Here is a 19,388-nt window from a genome sequence, read left to right on the forward strand (position 1 = left end):
GAATCCGTTTTGGTTGCAGATTTTCAGGAATGGTTTATCTAATCATATCACAACATACCAACAGTATAGCAAGTTCTTCCTACGTTACAACAACAAATTGTTTTGACTCTATTAACTTATACGTCATATTCGATCAGAATGACCATAATTATTCATTAACGTTGTTGAACTTGTTTCATTGAATTAGAACTCTCAATAAATTATTGAATGAAGTATAAACGATAAGTTCACAATATCATCTGAGCATGAGAGAACATTACAATGAAGAACACACAAACGCGGGTTGATAGAGGTATTATGAGGTAAAATAATATATTTTTGAAACATATTACTCACGAAATATTTAATATCTTCAGAGCTTCAAAGCTGGAGATCCTGCCTCTCAGGTACTTTGCAATCTGCAAAAGAAAACAAAATTCATATTCTATTCAAAATGTGATAAACTCTTTGGTTGATCTAACTTGAAGGTATCCTTTTACATATATAAGTGTACACATGCTACTCAACAAATGTGATAGGCTTAAATGGGAATTGTGTAAATTTCTCTTTGATCCATGTCCATGCAATGAATCGACACTCTTCATAATACTTTTATTCTATATTTTTTTCTTCAGGGCTACTATTGTATAAAATATAAATCTAAGTACCCTTTTTGAAATTATTCATTCACATCATGTTTCGTTATGAAGTCAATAATAACTTGATAATGGCGTCATATAGCCGAAACATGTTGTGAACAAATAATTTTAAAAAGAGTATTTTGATTTCAATTTTTATCTATATACTTTTATTCTGTTCAAAACTGCTTATTATGGTCAGTCATAAAGTTCAACAAATAGAAGAGGAAGGAAATATTATTTGGGATTGATTATATCACCCAGAACCACTTCCATTCCTGAATTTGGTCTTACCAATTATCCCTCATTAGTCAAATTTAAGTTGATCAATGAACCAAATACACTTTCTCTAAAAATGTTATTCCAGAAACTTATTCCTCATAGTCTACATTAAACGAATTCTGAATTTACGGAAGTAAATACGTTCAAACTCATTCGTCAACGGAAATTTTTAGAGATGCAAGATACTTGACAGAGGGAAAGAGTATTTTCTATGAAGGAAGAGTGTCATAAACAAAATATATTCACAATACGAATACTTATTAACATCATTCTTGAGCGAATTTTTAGATAGATAAAAGATAGGCTACTACATAATACGATTAATCAACGAGTGTCTTTTTAGAGTTTCTCCCCGCTTCAAAATTGACCAACACAATTTATTCCAAGCTGTCCGATGATATTTATGATCCCAGCGTCATTGGAAATCTGGATAACTCCTGATTACTATTTAGATTCTACATCGTTCCCTGACAATTGTCAAGCATTGTCACGCGTAGGGAATAGCAATTGCCGCTGTTATCACCTCGGAACCAGGAACAGAGGCCAGCTTTCAGCAAATGCGGAAATGAGCTTGTCAACTGTGACTTCCTGTTGGAAGCTTTTAGAGTTAATAACAACTCATTCGCAGTTGGTTATGGATGAGGCGAATAGGAGAAGCCAAAGCGTCCGAGCCGAAATGAATCCGCCTGACATTTTGATGGATGAAGCAGAATTTTTCACTACGAGTTGCGTCCAGAAACAACCAACCATTTCTTGTTACGCGGTCGATAAAGTCGGTAATCCTTTCGTGAGAATATATATGTCCCACCGCACCAAACACACAAACATTTGCGGTATTATATGTGCCAAAATATATGTGTGTCACTTTGTATTGATAGATATTGGGTTCGGAGACAAGAAAAATTTGCTAGCTCCATATGCAGTTGCGGAGTAGCAATATTTATCGAATGGAAAACTCTCTTGAACGAGTGAGCCATATCATTAAAACTGGAAACTGAAAATACAGTAAGTATTGCTGAATCTTTCAAAATATTTCATTCATAATAATATTTCAGTTCACCTATTCTGCAGATGAGATATTTTATATGCTTGTAATGTCCTGCTCCTTGGGGGGGGGGTCATGGATAACACTAAAAAGAATGATTATACACTTTAAGGTTATGAAAACGTATCTTGAAAATATCGGTTATGTTGACATTTGCACGGCTTTGCGAAGGCATAGACAGCGACGGAGCTGTGTGATATGGGCAGAAGGAACGGTATATAGTAAAAGATCGATTTGAAAAGATAATTTCCTGAATCAGTGGGTTGATGGTCTACAAAGTAGCCGAAGATAATTTTCTGCAATAATGCTGTGGTTGGAAATACGATAGAGTAGAATTAAATTTGATTCGATACTAATATGCAGTTCAATTTGAATCTGCCTGTTATAATCAATGCTGTTGCCAGGACTAGGCAGAGATTTGAAATTCGGAATGAATCCACTCACTAAATAATAGCCAGAATACTTTAAATCTAATACCTGTTTTACAGTTGGAGGAGATATTAGACCGCACAAGACAACAAACCAAATGGCAAATCCATGCGAACCAGGTTTCTGACAAACACTATAGGTTTTTACTTTCCTTGCCCTACTATCATAGGTAAGGAAAGTATTGCTTTCCAAAAAAAATTAAGTACCCAATTTCAAGTTTTCTATACGTTTCAAGGTCCCCTGAGTCCAAAAACATGATTTTTGGTATGGTCTGTGTGTGTGTAGTGTGTATGTGTGTATGTGTGTGTGGTGTATGTCTGTGAACACGATAACTCCATTCCTAATTAACCGATCGACTTGAAATTTTAACTTAAGGTCCCTATACCATGAGGACCCGACAATAAGAAATTCAATAAATTCAATTCAAGATGGCGGAAAAAGGCGGATAATTACTAAAAAACCATGTTTTTCACGTTTTTCTCGAAAATGGCTCTAACGATTTTCTTCAAATTTATATCATGGATAGCTATTTATAAGCCCTATCAACTAGCATAAGTCTCATTTCTGGAAAATTTCAGGAGCTCCGTAATATTCTTGAGAAAAATGGCGGAAAATGACTAAAAACCATGTTTTTCACGGTTTTCTCGAAAACGGCTCCAACGATTTTCTTCAAATTTATACCATGGATAGCTATTTTTAAGCCCTATCAACTGGCATAAGTTTCATTTCTGGGAAATTTCAGGAGCTCCGTAATATTCTTGAGAAAAATGGCGGATAATGACTAAAAATCCATGTTTTTCACCGTTTTCTCAAAACTGCTCTAACGATTTACTTCAAATTCATACCATGGATAGATATTCATAAGCACTATCAACTGGCATGAGTCTCATTTCGGAAAATTCCATGAGCTCCGTAATATTCTTGAGAAAAATGGCGGATAATGACCAAAAACCAGGTTTTTCACGGTTTTCTCGAAAACGGCTCTAACGATTTTCTTCAAATTCAAGCCATGGGTAGCTATTCATAAGTCCTATCAAATGACATGAGTTTTTTCCTTGGAAAATTGCAGGAGCTCCGTAATATTCTTGAGAAAAATGGCGGATAATTACTAAAAAACCATGTTTTTCACGATTTTTTCAAAATAACTTGACCGATTTTTTTCAAATTCATACTCTGTATAGTTATTTATCAGCTCTATTAACTGGCATGAGTCTCCTTTCTGGGAAACTAATGGGGGGTCCACCCCATCTTGAGAAATGGACTTTGTAACCTCCTTCTCGTGCATGAGGTAGGTAGGTAGAGCAGTTCATAAAAAGAACACATAGTCGAGATATTTCATCTGTAGAACAGCTGTTTTGACGACTTTAAAAAATGACGACTAAAAAATCATTGAATTTCACAATTTACACAAAGGAAAAAGTACTCTGAAAACAATTATATATACACATATACAAAAGTCTGATCGTAGTTTCGAATATGAGCAAGGAAAGTTGTGTGAGTGTACCACACCAGATTTTTTATGTGGCAAAGTGACGAACCAAAATAGAAGATGCTTCGAGTACCGAGTTTTATATTGGTGCTGTCTATGCGATCAATTACCTCCCTTTGGAGAATTAGCTGGTTGTCAATGCTGGATCCAATACCCTCGATATGGTTTGGTTGACGGCAGTTGATCTTATTTGATTTGGGAGAATATCTCCAACAAAATGTTTTTAATAGATATGAATATCGACTACCATCTACCGCCAGATGGAATAGCGATCTAATAATACTTATAATACTCAACAATATCTGACTACTATAAAGCAGGTCCTGTCTTGCACGATCGATATGTGTCAGTTGAGAAAGAATGGATGGCGAAAATCGTCAATCAGACCTCACTATTTAAATTTTAGGGACTCTTTGAATGAATTCGCAAAAATTAATCTATACTTATAAAATTCTTATCTCACTGACTAACTGACTCACTGACTCACTGATCACGATTTTTGGAAAACTACTGGACGGATTGCAACAAAACTTGAAATATAGCTTCCGTATAAGTTCTAGGTGCTCACTAAGAAATCTTTTGGCGATATTTCAACTCTAAGAGTGGTTTTCAAGGGTTTAAAGTTCGTCTTTTAGCATGTATATTCTTCTTGTTCCAATCTCTTGATTATAATTGAAATGTCCATACCATATGTTAATGTAGAACTATAATCTAGAGAGAGTACCTCTTCGAAACAGTTGTGAAGTGGTACGGTAACAAATTAATAATTTTGTCAGGTTGGCATTGAGTTGAGTTAACTTTGTTAGGTATGCCAAGTTGAAGATTGAAATGCATTTATCGCGGAAAAATTTATTGGGCACTGCTACTTCAATCAGAGCTATTCCTGAGAATATTATATTATTATTTATTTCCCAATCACTTGATAATGGCATTATTTATAGCCAAAACATGTTGTGTTCAATAATTTCAAAAATGGTGATCAGATTTATAAATATTAGAATTTAAATATAAGAATGAATATTTTTATTTCTATTCCTGAAGTATAGAAAATTTTTATGTTTCATAAGAAAATCAATTGATCCTATTCTATCAAGACTAATTTTGTTTGTATATCTGACAGATCGCGTGAACAGCTTAAACAATTTCGATTAAATTTTAATAATTCAGTATGATGAATGGAGGGTATTTTTAAAACTTCAGAAGTGTCCGTTGTGGAATCTGTGTGCAAAGAATGAGGAAATTCGGCCAGAATTTAACTTGACAAAAGAAATGGGTTATTTATTGAAACGGCCAAATAGCTGTTGTTGCTTTTCCTAATGTAAGAATATCTTTCATAGAAGTAAGGCGCTTTTCCCATGAATCAATTATTCCCAAAAATTAGTTGTGCTACCAAAGAAAATAAAAGGTAGCTTTCGATAAAAATATTGGAGAATATGCATAACAGTTCGCTGATATTCACTTGAAACTGTCAGTAGACCTCATTAATAGCGTCAATGCTCCCCACACAATGCCAATGGATAAAGTCGAGGTCGATTCTTAAGCCCCGCCCAATATTCCACAAAATTCGCTGCAATAATTAGTCTACTATTTTACAAAGCACTTCGAACACATCAATTAATAATTCAAATGATTAGACTCAATAATTTTCATGCCAAGCTGTGGCCTAATTTCTTTATTTATTACCAATAAAGGGCAGATCATAAGATGCTCCTAGCAAAATAGTAGGTCCGTAATACAAAAATTTGAGCTGAGTCTCATCTCTGAGATAACTTGAGAGGAAAAATTGATCATCCAAGTGGCAGCTTATTAAATCAGAAATTTCCATCGTTTCTTGAAAACTGAAGAGAGGAAAAGAGAAAACTATTGGCTGTGGCTATAACATTTAGCAATATAATTTGAAAACATTGCTTGATTCAATAAAAATATTCGCTGATGTCAAGATGAGTGCATAAGAGCAACTGGGTGACACCATAAGGCATCGCTAACTTTTGATTGCTTTTTAAAATACGCAGATGTATGTATATTTCAACAGAGTTGAATGTGTTGTTCAAACTGAGGTGATTGCAACGCAACTAATCATCACACTCACTGACAACGATTTTTGGGTAACTAAGTATGATAGAAATATATTCGAATGGAACTTAAAACGGTCCTATACATAAAAAATTTTCATCGAGGGAGAGCACCTTTTCGGATACAAAATTCTATGACAGTGACGAGACTATATTAATTTAATATTCATGTTATATTCTGCAAGCAATTTTTGTTTGTATGATGGATCTCAAAAACGATTATAACGGCTTTGGTAGAATTCAGGTTATAAATATTTTACAAAAGTAATCTGATAATTCAATTCCCGTAGCGAAGCACGGGTACCCTGATAGTATCACATATGATTATAGGAACTTTAGAACAACTTTTAAAACAGAAAGAACAAAGATTAAATTACATTAAAACAGGAATTAAAGCTTTAAAAAATTAGGATGTGGACCAGGTCTGTATCCTACTGGTGATTTGTCAAAAATGGCCTCGAGTTCCCCTCTTCCAATTTCCACCTGGGTTTCTTCTCAGAAATTATTACTCACCAAGTTTGCATACTAATTCGGGATTGGTCAGATCCCATGACGTGACAAATGCGCCAATTGAGTAGTATAATAGATCCAACTTTAAAGCTTTTAATGAGAAAAATTTCATATTATATGTTGTTCTAATTATTAGAAGTTCCTTAATACAAAAATAAACAATATAATTACGTCAACAATGATATACATTATTTGTTAAATGAGGAAATAGGTTGAGCAATTCAAAAGAACTTGTGCTGGCGCTAATTTTGTGAGCTTCAAATAGCTAATACGTATATTTGTGAATTATAAACGTAATTTTTATAAAATAAAGTAAAAGTATAAATACATATAATAATACACATGCTTGTAACAGTAGTAATAAATATTTCTTTTGTTTATATTGTTTTTGATGTGATTAAATGTCAATCCCAAATTACTACACATAACCAAACTATATAAAAATTTTACAAATAAATATAGTTTCATTACAGCTATTGAATAAATACTTGGGCCTATTCGGCATACAAATTGTGATATTTGAAGAGAAAATTCAATTATATATAGCTGTCACGAATGATTATTGAGCAAGCTGCCTTCTAAATTGATAAGTTGTTGGTACAAGCAAGCCTTGATTTATTTGGGGTTAGGTAACTGGTTTATTTCCAACCTCAGAATATATGTACTAGCATTCAAAATGATAAACACTATGAATAATATGTTTTATTAATAAATTTCCAAAAAATATACTATATTCAATTCGCTAAGTGCAGCCTTTCTAGGTCAGATAACTGTTGTTTATCTGCCTTTGATAAGATTATGGTTCGTACTCGGTATTGGAATTTGTTTCCTTCACTCAACTGTTTACAAAATTCTTCAAGGTATAATTTTAGGGATGTGCAATCAGTCAATATGTCAAATGCTACAGAAGTTGAAATTAAACAATGTGACGCTCAAGAATCTCAAGAACTTTAAAATATTTGATTGAAGTTCATTAGAAATATTCAATATGACAATCAGATGGAAGACGAGAAAATTCTTACTGAAGATGAGTTGAAGGAGATGAGGTGGAGGTGGAGAATGTCATGTGCTTTTGTGAAGCAGTAGCAAAACTTGGAACGTCTTCTTCTCCGCATGTCCCAACACTTACATGAGTTTTTCCTCAATTTTTGTTCACGAAAATAGGCTCGTGAGGAGAATACTATCATTGTGAATCGAAAGTGAATGAGAAATTTTACACACTTATATTATTTGGCAATCTGAAAGCTGTAAGCATTGAAAGCGGTGGTGTAAGAAAATTATGATAAAGACAGTAATAAAGCAATGCTTTCATTTGATTCCGTGAGACATATGGATTGTTTGATGATATTTTTCGAATCATTCTCATCTCCAGAAAAACCCTTGTTCAAAAATCCCAATTTCTTCAAATTTAAATTAATGCACATGTTTATCATGCGTACCTCATCATGGATTCCATGATTTCTGAGGAAAGGACATTACACAAGAATTGTTTTCCATCTCGCCACGAGAAAAAAATACAGCATTCTCGAATAAAAAAATATACAGTTCTAGCTATGAGCTAGCTACCTGTAAACTAAGTTACTCCCATTTCCAACGTAGTGTAATCATCTTCCATCTGGCAGAAATATAAGGATGACGGAATTCAACCGTTTACAGTATCAGAAACAGAAGCTCAGATGAGGATGGAGAAACTGTTCAAGATATCTATTACCGTCTAAAGTTCTGATTCACTCCCCTATCAAATTGAGAAGGGATGAATCACTGATTGGAGAAGGTCTTTCCAGATCGGAATTCGTATTGCCTGGAGTCGTCAACCAGAGGCCCGAGATTTTCTCGGAAGAGGAAATCATTGGAAAACTTGACAGTGTGAAACAATATAATACTTTTCATCTGGCCCATTTTCAGCGATCGATCAACAAATGGAATTCAGCTTCTTGGGCTGCTCTTGGTTTATGGCTCGATGCTATCTGGAGCAGCAGTGAGAGCTGACATAACTTCTTGACATTCTCCTGCGCTGTTGATTTCTTATATAGTTTTCTAGACAGGAATGAGCAAGTCCATGCTACAGTGCAGAACATGTCTATTTCAGCTTGTTGTACTCTTCCTTCTCTTTCTCATCTCTCACATTCTCCTTCATGCTACTTAAGAAATGTATTTTCCTGCATCTGTCTCTTCTCAACTCCACACTCCACTTTTCCTCTAATGCATCCCCATCCACAGAACCGTCACTACATTCATAATTTTCGGCACCTTTCCTCAACCTTTTCATGCATATTCCCCTGTGAAAATTTTCTGCAACGTTTTTCCAATAGCTGTTTTAGATAATATTCTTTGCTTTCTCAATCCACGATGGTTGAGTGATGGAAGTTAAACAAGTGAAAAATTCCATCGGAAGAATTTTGAAACTTATAATTTGTTGTTTTTTAGTAATCTTGAGACTATGAGCTAATGAGCTATGTAGTAATGAACTGATGAAATTGATCAATCTCTATAATTTATATAAAAATGAATGTCTGTTTGTGTGTTAGTTCAATAGTTTGTTCCCTATAGACTCAAAAACTACTTGACAGAACGGCATGAAACTTTGGGGATATGTTGTGTGAATATTGGGGATGGTTTCTGACCAGAAATTTCAATAGGGGGGCTAATAGTTATTAATTTTTCCAGCCTTACAATTTTTGAACAATTGATGAAAAAAATTCGTGCTGATTATGAGCTGATAGAGCATCAAATTATCTTCAATTTGATGTATATTTTCACTATTTCACGCATTTCCCTACGACTGTTGCAGCAGTTTTAGTGTCAAGAGTGAAATTTTCTGTTCAGCAACAATAGATCAGTTGACAATGAAATTTGGAGGAAATGTTTGGAACACAATTTTTGACTCTGCCGCTTTTGTTGAGACTAGTTTGGAGGGTAGCATATTAAAAAATTCAACCCCTACATCATTGCTGAAGGGATGAGGGTGGTTTAAAAGTTGCATTTTCCACTTATTACATACATGCTTATATCTTGGAAACAATGTGTTCTATTGACATTATCAACTACATAAAAATGAAGCTTAATAAATTTCCTACACGTTTTGTCTGGTAGAGGTGTTGCAGCAATTTTAGTTTTGAGTGTCTTTGTTTTTTGGAAAGTTTAGAAAAACTCCTTTTGTTTAGTTCCGCAGACGTTCCAATAGGTACTCAAAAAATATGGATGTTCATACTGAAACACACTGCCAAATTATGATGACAGAATAGTCTGATATGCGAAGAAAGTCTCTTGTTGCAAATCTTGAGATTTGACACTCAAAAGTAAAACTGCTGCAACAGTCGTATGTTAATGCGTGAAATAGTCGAATTATACATGAAATGAAAGATAATTCAATGCTCTACAATCTCGTAATAAGCAATTTATTGTTTCATCGATTATTAAAAAGTTAAGAGACTTGAAAGAGCGAAAAAGTTCAAGAAAAACTCGTTTTTCGAAAATGCATCACTTTAAAATATAAATATCTCGAAAAGTATCGGATTTATCAAAAACCGCTACCAGACAAACCCCCTGTTGGAGGAGGGGGGGGGGTGAGAATACTCCCATGGTAACTCCATGCCTGTCGTAAGAGGCGACTAAGGAGGCTGAGTAATCGTCGGCTAAAGCGACCTCTGCTGGAGAACAGCTTCATGTGGATGTACCAGCAGTGGAAGGGCTCCCTTTTGTCCTGGGGTTGAGAAATCGGCCCCAAAGGCGGATAAACCAGTTCAAATGGTAAATGGCATAAGGATGTAGATGGCATCGGGTGACCGCTACATTAAAGATCAATGTGATTTGCCCCAGTAAAATCATGATGGCAGGCATCAAAATCAAATTGTCTGGAGTCTCAAGTCCCCCAATCGGATCTCCGGGGACGACGACTTTGATGAATGCTTCTAACTTCTAAGATAAAGACCCTCAAAAGTAAATTGAGAATAGATACTTGAAACGTAAGAAGTACGCTTGAAATTGGTAAGGTGCACAATGTTATCCAGGAAATGAATAGACTGAGTATACAGGTGATGGGTGTCAGTGAGTGCAGATGGAAGGATAACGGACAGAGAGACGTTCTGGATAAGACTGTTTATTACTCAGGTAGTTCAGAAAGCTCAAACCTCAATGGTGTAGCTGTAATTATTGACCAATCCATCAAAAAGGCAGTTGAAAACTTTTAACCATTGTCAGACAGAGTAATGCTTCTTCAGTTAAATTTGGACGTTTTCACAATGAATCTGATCCAAGTCTATGCTCCAACCGTAGAAAAAGAGAATGAGATAATAGAAAAGTTCTATGAAAATCTACATAGTGTGATGGAGGTTATAAAACATCATGATGTTACTATAGTCATGGGTGACCTGAATGCAAAGATTGGAGAAGGTCAACATAACCAATGGACTGGTCGCTTTGGAATGATTGATTGATTGATTGAGTACTTTATTTATGTAGATTACAATATATACTGGCTTATACACTTATATACAATAGCTTACAATACAGCAAAGTTATAGATGAATTTACATAATATAGACTAAGAAAATAACTATTGAACTGTATATGATATGAAAAAGCAATTGTAATATAATAACTATAGATAATAATCATATTGTTATGCATCTTCATAAATTGGCGGAGCTTTGGACATATCAATGTCCATTCTTTGGGAAGAATATTAAAAATATCCTCCCCACTAACTCTCTACCAAAACGTTAATTTCGTATTTAAACTAAGGATTATTATTAATGGAAATATGTAAAAGTTTTAATCAATATGAAATTGAAGAGAAAAAAAAACAGAAAATTGATAAAGTAAAATAATTATTAGGTAGATAAGCTTAAATAATTGATTAATAAAATGAAGTAGGATGAAGTAGATCAGGTTAGCAATTTCAGTAATATACAGCAGTATGCAGTGGATAATGAAATAACATGGTTATATAATATATATATATATATATATATATATACAATCGTTCTATAACATGGTTTAAAGGTTTATATTGGTGGAATGGGTGAGGATGTTGTCATGTGACGTTCTAGGGCCGACAGTTTCGTCATTTGTTCCAAAAAATGTTTTTTAAAGTCAGGTGAAGCTCGTCGGCTCTCGATTAGAGATGCCATCCCGGGATCCCGGGATCCCGAATCCGGGATCCCGGCATTTCTGATACTAACAATCCCGGGATTTTTCAGCGTCAATCCCGGGATTTTCGGGATTGGAAACCTGAAATTGTGAATCATATTTTCCCAAAAACAATTCAATATGGAATTTATTCATGGTGATGAATATGAGTTTCTAAAACTAATTTATTGCTCTAAGTGTTTGATAATTTATTTTACAGGACAGTCTACAGTTGCATATACATAATAATGATTGTATACTGTAGCTACTCTTTACTGGCTTAATAGAATTCGCATTATTAGTTAGCATAATTGACAGAATGGTTGTTGATTGTTTGTTATGCCTCTACGTTTGTTTCTGTTTACACAGTACCACAATTACCAGTCTAGACGACGCAATATTGCAATAGTGCTGATGGCATTTCCTTGAAATGCATTCCGAGTTTGAAAAGACTTCAGAAATCAGAAATAAAAAGCACTAACGATTCACTCTTGTCTAATAATTATTCCTCTCCTCTTATCTTTCTCTATCATGAGTAGAATATCTGGTTGAAGTAAATATTATAGTTGCTCTACGAAATTTCATTAAGTAGTGTAGTGGTTCAGCTTTCGCGTTGTTTGGTCGGTATGGCGTTATGGTCTTACAAAAAGTATTCAATTTTATTATAAATATTATTAATTCAATTGATAGTGATATTAATTCACTTTACAGTATTTGACGTAATTAAAGTCTGAGCTCTATCTCGTCCTGATGTAGGATAGAAATGCTTTTGTCTACATAAAAAAGACTGTGATGAGTTATCTTGATTTCCTCAGTTCTCACGAACACTGTAACATCTAGGATACAGCAAATTCAAGGTAGGACATGGAATAAAACAGTTACTCCTATAATCTTGAAAACATTATAGAAATAGAATGTTCAATTTAAATATTATTCCAAGTATATTTTTTAATTTAATAATAGCCTCTCCCTCTTTAATGGGCCCTTTTTCATCTCCACACACTGTTACTGAACATGTAATTGAGGAGGAACAATGATTGGTTAAAAATGCAATGAATTAAACTGATTTTTGCCAATCCCGGGATCAGTCCCGGGATCCCGGGATTGATATTGGATAATCCCGGAATACCGGGATTGGAAATCAGTCCCGGGATTGACATCCCTACTCTCGATAGACCTGATAGAAACAGGAAGTGTATTCCATGCACGACAGGCACTGACTAAGAAGGATTTTGTGAAAATAGTAGTTCGATGATTGGGTATCCTTAAAGTACTTTCTCCGGTCTAGTATGTGAAGCATCTATCCTCCTACCTTCAGAGACAAATTTGAAATCATCTTTAAAATAGTTCGGATTACCGTATATCAAGATATCTCTAACAAGCTTGACTATTCGAAAAAGCCTCTGATCGGGAAGCTTCAATGTTGAACTAGCAATGTGGGCTGGGGTGATATGATCATGGCGTTGGAGAGAGTAGACGAAACGTAGACAATAATTTTGGCAACGCTGTAGTTTATCATTCAGAGTGACTTGCATATCACTAAGAGCAGAATTACAATACATTAAATGTGGGAAGATGAGAGATTGAACCAATAATAATTTATGTTTCTAGGGAGGATATCGTGCATTTTCTTCAATGCATGCATGGCTGAGAATACCTTTTTACAAGTTTTGTTCACTTGTTCTGACCAGTCAAGAGTATTATTCATAATAATGCCTAAATTTTTGACTGAGCTACAGTAAGGAATGTCATTACCGTCTACACTAATTTTGTGAATCGATTCAAGGTCAATATTGTTTATAAGACGAGAATATCCAATTATATGGGTTGTGTTTTGATGGGATTAAGCTTAAGGCCATTTTTCTTTGTCCATTCCACTATCGAATTGATATCCTGTTTCATTATTCCAACTGTTTCATTAATTTTTGTTATGGCACAGCTTAAATAGATTTGAAGGTCATCTGCATAAGTATGGAAACTGGAGAATTTGATAATGGAAGAAAGGTCATTAGCATACAAAGTGAAGAGGAGAGGGCCTAAAATTGAACTTGTGGTACTCCATGCATAACGTTTTTCCAAGTTGACTTTTTGTCACCGACAAATACACATTGTTTCCTACTAATAGATAGGATTCAAACCAAACTAACGAGTTGTGACTGAAACCAGAATAGCCAACTTTTCAGAAGGACTGTATGATCAACAGTATCGAATGCTTTAGAAAATCAAATAGGGTGAGGATGGTGCATTTTCTTTGGTCCATAGCTAACCTTATATCATCAGTGACACGAAGCAGAGCTGTCTGAGTTGAATGGAATTTTCTAAAGCCTGATTGAAAGTTATGAAGCTTACTATTGTTGTCTAGAAATTTACAACTTGAGCATGAATGAGTCTTTCTAGCACTTTGGACAATGCAGGTAAAATACTGATTGGTCTAAAATCCTCAACTTTATTGGGTGATGGAACTTTATTTAGAGGGCGAACCAGAGCAAACTTCCAGTTTTCAGGGAAAATGCCTTCTTCAAGTAACTTGTTGAAAATGTATGTAATGGTTGGTAAAACAGCAAATAACATCTTCTTGATAATTTAATAGGAATTTTGTCTACACCCGTAGCATTACTATGAATACGTTGAATTGCTCTGAAAGTGTCTTCTTCTGAGATTGGATGGAAATGAAATTGATCAGTGATTGGTAAATCTAAGTTTGTAACCTGCTCTTCAAGATCATCTATATGATTAGCAATGACAACTTCGTCGCGTTGGTTAGAGTGTGAAACGAAATGGTCATTTATATTATTCAATGGTAAGTCAATTTGTGGATTCGATTTCTGTTTGCCAAGCCCGAATTCTTTTATTCCCTGCCAAAGTGATTTAGAGTCTGTCTATTGTTTGTCATAAACGAATTCAAGTACCTAATCTTTGAGTTCTGTAATTCCTGTTTAACCTATTTCTAAGGCTCTATACTCTATCAAACTGTCCAAGTCAAATTTTTTTTTAAATTTTCTATGTGCTTTGTCTCTACATCCCATCATCTTAAGTATGTCTCAGTCATCCACGGTACTCTTCGTTTTCTATTAATCCTCCTTGTCACATAAGGTGCATGTTTGTCATACAAAGTCAAAGTCCAATTCTCGAAAGTCTTGACCATGTCATCAACTGAGGGTAATGCTTCAATTTGATGCCATGGAGTCTGAACCACATCAGTCAGGAAGGCGGCTTCATCAAAGTTTTTGAAGTCTCTATAAGTGATAATTTCTGTTCTGGCTTGGGTATTTATGGGAAAGTACACAGTAGATCAAATCATGTCTAGAAATAGCTGGGACTGAGATTTGGCCTGCTTGAACAACCTCATTGGGATCACTAACAATGAGAAGGTCAATGAGTGTGTCTGATTCATTAGTATGATGAGTTGGATCGAGGGGTAAAATAGTCATGTTTAGGCATTGGAAAATTGTAGTCAGTTGAAAGTAGTCAAAGTTATGATTCGTCATGTTCAAGTCGGTGTTCATATCCCCCATAACTAGTATACGGTTATAACAAGGCATAAGAGAAAGCAAGGCATTTTCGAAATCTGTGAAATGACCTATTTTGGTGGGCGATAACAGATACCAACGAGTAATTTATCAGTACTAGATAAGGATAATTCAAGTAGCATAAACTCTGGTCTGGAACAATACTCTTGTTTAGATGTGATTAAAACTTTTGTTTTGATACCATCTTTCACATAAATTGCTACACCCCCACAAGCTTTATTAATCTATCATTCCGGAAAAGATTATATCCAGGCAATGCAACAAACTTAACCTCAAGGTTATCCACGTCATCCAAACCTAACTCAGGTCATCTTGGTCAACACACCTAACCTCAGAAAAAAAAAAATTAAAAAAAAAAATTGAAAAAAAAAATTAAAAAAAAAAATAAAAAAAAAATTGAAAGAAAAAAAATGAAATTGAAAAAAAAAGAAAAAGAAAAAAATAAAAAAAAAATTAAAAAATTGGAATAAATGGGAAAAAGGGAAAAAAGGGGAAAAAAAATTTCCCCACTGATCTTGAACTGCCCGCTGGTCCCCCCGCCAGTCGCCCAGCCGCCACCGGTCACCCCACTGGTCGCCCGCTGCCGCGGTCGGAAGAAGTATCATATTCTATATAATTTAAGTGTTTAAAATAAATCCTCTACGGTGTAGTGGTTAGCAAGTCAGCTTCCTGAGTGGAGGTTCTAGGCTCGAATCCAAGGCGGTAAAGGTAAGTATTAAAGGTCAGTATCAACAGAACCAGAGGATATATTTTTTGTATGTAGTGGGTAGACTGGCCACCACTGCCAGTCACCCCGCTGCTGGTCGTCCTGCCGCCACCAATCGCCCGGCCGCCACCGGTCGCCCCCGCGGTCCCACCACCACCGGTCACCAACGGTCACCCGGCCACTGCCCGTCGCCCCCAGTCGCCCACTGGTCGCCCGCCACCGGTCGCCCTGCTGCTGCCAGTCGCCTAGCCGCCGCCGGTCGCCCCACCACGGTCGCCCCACCACCGGTCGCCAACCGCCGCTGGTCGCCCGGCTACCACGATCACCCGTCGGTCCCCCCAGTCGCCCACCACCACCGGTCACCCCACCGGTCACCGGCCACTGCCAGTCGCCCCACCAGTCGCCCCCGTCGCCCGCCACCGTCGCCTGCTGCTGCAGCGCCTAGCCGCCGGGTCGCCCCACCACGTGCCCACCACCGGTCGCCCAACCGCCGCGGTCGTCCGGCCGCCACCGGTCGCCCGGCCACCAGTTGCCCCGCCGGTCGCCTCGCCGGTCGTCCGACCGCCACCAACAGTCAACCTGCTGCGGCTGGCAATTGTCCCGCCGGCTGAGCATGAGCATTCTGAGCGCAGTCAGTGGCACTCAGAATATACTTATAGCTAAACTATATCTAAGGAGATGGTAGGTAATAAGTAAACAGTTTAGAATACAATTAGCTATTTATTGATCAATTCAACATCCATTTCATTGAAAAGTTTTTTTTTTTTTTTGAGGTTAGGTGTGGTTGACCAAGATGACCTTGAGGTTAGGTTTGGATGACGTGGATAACCTTGAGGTTAGGTTTGGTTGACCTAGATGACCTTGAGGTTGGGTGTGGTTGACCTGGATGACCTTGAGGGTGGGTGTGGATGACCTGGGTGACCTTGTGGGTGGGTGTGGTTGACCTTGTTGACCTTGAGGGTGGGTGTGGTTGACCTGGATGACCTTGAGGTGGGTGTGTTTGATTGGCCCTTTTTGACCTAGTGACTTGAGGTTAGGGGTGGTTGACCTGGATGACCTTGAGGTTAGGGTGGTTGACCTGGATGACTTTGAGGTTAGGGGTGGTTGACCTGGACGACCTTGAGGTAAAGGCCGGTTCTGGCACACTTGTGTGCCAGGACCGGCCTTTTTATACTACTACCAACGAGTAATTTATCATTACTAGATAAGGATAATTCAAGTAGCATAAACTCTGGTCTGGAACAATACTCTTGTTTAGATGTGATTAGAACTTTTGTTTTGATACCATCTTTCACAGAATTTCTACACCCCCACATTTTTTAATCTATCATTCCGGAAGAGATTATATCCAGGCAATGCAACAAATTTGATGAAATACTAGGCTTCAAAAATGATTCGGAAATTCCGATTATATTGAAGTCCTGAAAACGGAGATTGCTCTGAGTTCATCATGTGGCAACTGAGGGATTGTATGTTAAGGTGAGCAGCCTTGAAAATTTTTTGAAAGATTGGAGCTTATTTGCTAGAAACATACCTGCGTCATTATTACTATTATTGAAATATCATACCTACTTGAGGGCGAGCGAGCTGACGTGTCAGTGAGAGGCATCATGGAAGCAGCAGAAATCGTGAACCGACCTCAAAACGACACAAGACGGGGGAAATGGGGATGAAACTGATAAAACTTAACCTAAATGAGAAAAGTCTCTTGATTCGAGTGATTCAGTATGCTTGACAGTTCGGCTCCCTTCACTATTTAAAGCACTAGTTCAAAAATTCACTAAACACAATAAGATGTAGATGTGTGGAGTTTCGGTGATGAATAATCCTAATGGTTGTGAAATGGTGCTTCCTGAGGGGTTTATCTCTTATGATAGAGTCCCACGTTGTGAAGCTATTATGTGAAGTTGTGAATTGTAAATCCTTCACAGTTGATACGGTGTTTCTGATACTTATAAGAGCCGTCTCTAAATTCCCTCTTTTGCGAATAAATTCACAAAAAATTAAGGCCTTCCGGCTCGCAAAATTACTGGGTTCAAACCTCAGCTCTAGCTCAGTGGTAGAAACATGAATATTCCAAATATAAGTAATCACCATAAGGTTCAATGACCAGTGATTGATAATCCTTACCGCTGCTTCTATGAAATTCTTGAAGAATACCAGTAAGGAAATTAAAAGAATATTTGATGACTGATTATCAGTAACCATGTACCACTAGAGAATAATCAGGACCAACTATAATGGTTTCTAGTTGATTCTTAAAACGCTCGTCGTGAATACAAGTATTCACCAATATACCCTTTCAAAATTCCTTAGAACTTACAACGCCAGTTCTTGAAGCTCTCTGGATCTTTATATGATATAACTGGAACCTTATTAATATAATTTTTCAATATACTTGTTCTGGTATATGAGATGAATATCATCAAAGGATGATAATATTGAGTGCTCTGAATAAGATTAATATCACTTGATTTAATAATTTTAAGTGCTGCTAAATATTTGTTGATATTAAAACAGCTCAAACTGTATATCACGAGATGAGTTAGGATATAATAAAAAATTCTAGGAGTTTGTATGTTGACATAAAACACAAAATATATTCCCATAAAAAAGATGTGCATAAAATATTCGATAAATCTATAATTTACTTAATCAAATGTTTTCTAAAGTCTGAATAATTATCACAGGCTTTGCCAATATTCACAATAGTGAGTTTCAAATTCATAAATATATTATATTTAATACTGGTACTTAGACTTCCAATCAATACAAAATTCAGCAAATAAAAACCTGTTCGGTTTATAGGGTTGATATACTATACTTTGTTCAATTAACAAAATTAATATTTAATAATTATTATTCAAACATGAGATCTCAGGGCTTTTAATATGAGTTCGGGCTGTGCATGGAAGTAAGCTTCCTACATATAATAAATAAATTTATAAAAGGTTCTTATGAACTATGTGATATTGTTCAACACGTGGTGACTTTTTATTTTAATTCAAATTAATTGGAATAGCGCTTTTTTGTTAATTAATTACCCCCACTGGACGTAGAAAAAACGAGCTCGTTGAATTATCACTCACTGAATTGAAGTTCTAGACGTTCTCGTGGATTGAATTAATTATTTCCAATAATTAATTAGGTAGGCTCCTTTTCGTCACTGCTGGGCTAACGCGTGATCCAGATTTTTATAAGTTTCTTTCGAATTAAAGCTATTTTTATGGGAATCTTTACAATTACGAACTCCTTGACAGCACTGAGTTCACAAATAATTAACATTCAACAAAATACATTACATTAAAAAAGGTTTGGCTTAATAGTTCATTAAAAATTTTTAAAAGGAATAAGAAAAAACCCTAAACTCCATGTGCATCCTCTCTGGTCGGGATCTTAAGCCAGAAGAAGGAGGTTTTCAGAAAAATTTGCCTCTTCCTAGAATAATTCTGTAAGCTACTCTCTGATTGGCCTTCAATTTATAGACTCAATACAATTGGTTGCCTTGGGAATCAGGGCTTCCTCGGCTTTATAATAGAAAAAATAAATAAAAAAAGAATTCTTATACAAATGTATGG

The 19,388-nt window shown here is 36.1% G+C and overlaps 1 protein-coding gene across 1 annotated transcript in view; it reads left to right on the forward strand.

Moving 5' to 3' along the window:
* LOC120353209 (TANK-binding kinase 1-binding protein 1-like) overlaps nucleotides 1–16,421 on the forward strand; it is a 19,613-nt gene extending 3,192 nt beyond the window's left edge. Inside the window, exon 2 of the mRNA XM_039436039.1 lies at nucleotides 15,893–16,421. Within this exon, the coding sequence (XP_039291973.1) occupies nucleotides 15,893–16,421 (529 nt within the window). The remainder of the gene's footprint in view (nucleotides 1–15,892) is intronic.
* Nucleotides 16,422–19,388: the final 2,967 nt, after the last annotated feature.

The sequence above is a fragment of the Nilaparvata lugens genome, chromosome 10 (genome assembly GCF_014356525.2).
Source record: "Nilaparvata lugens isolate BPH chromosome 10, ASM1435652v1, whole genome shotgun sequence".
Classification (NCBI taxonomy): domain Eukaryota; kingdom Metazoa; phylum Arthropoda; class Insecta; order Hemiptera; family Delphacidae; genus Nilaparvata; species Nilaparvata lugens.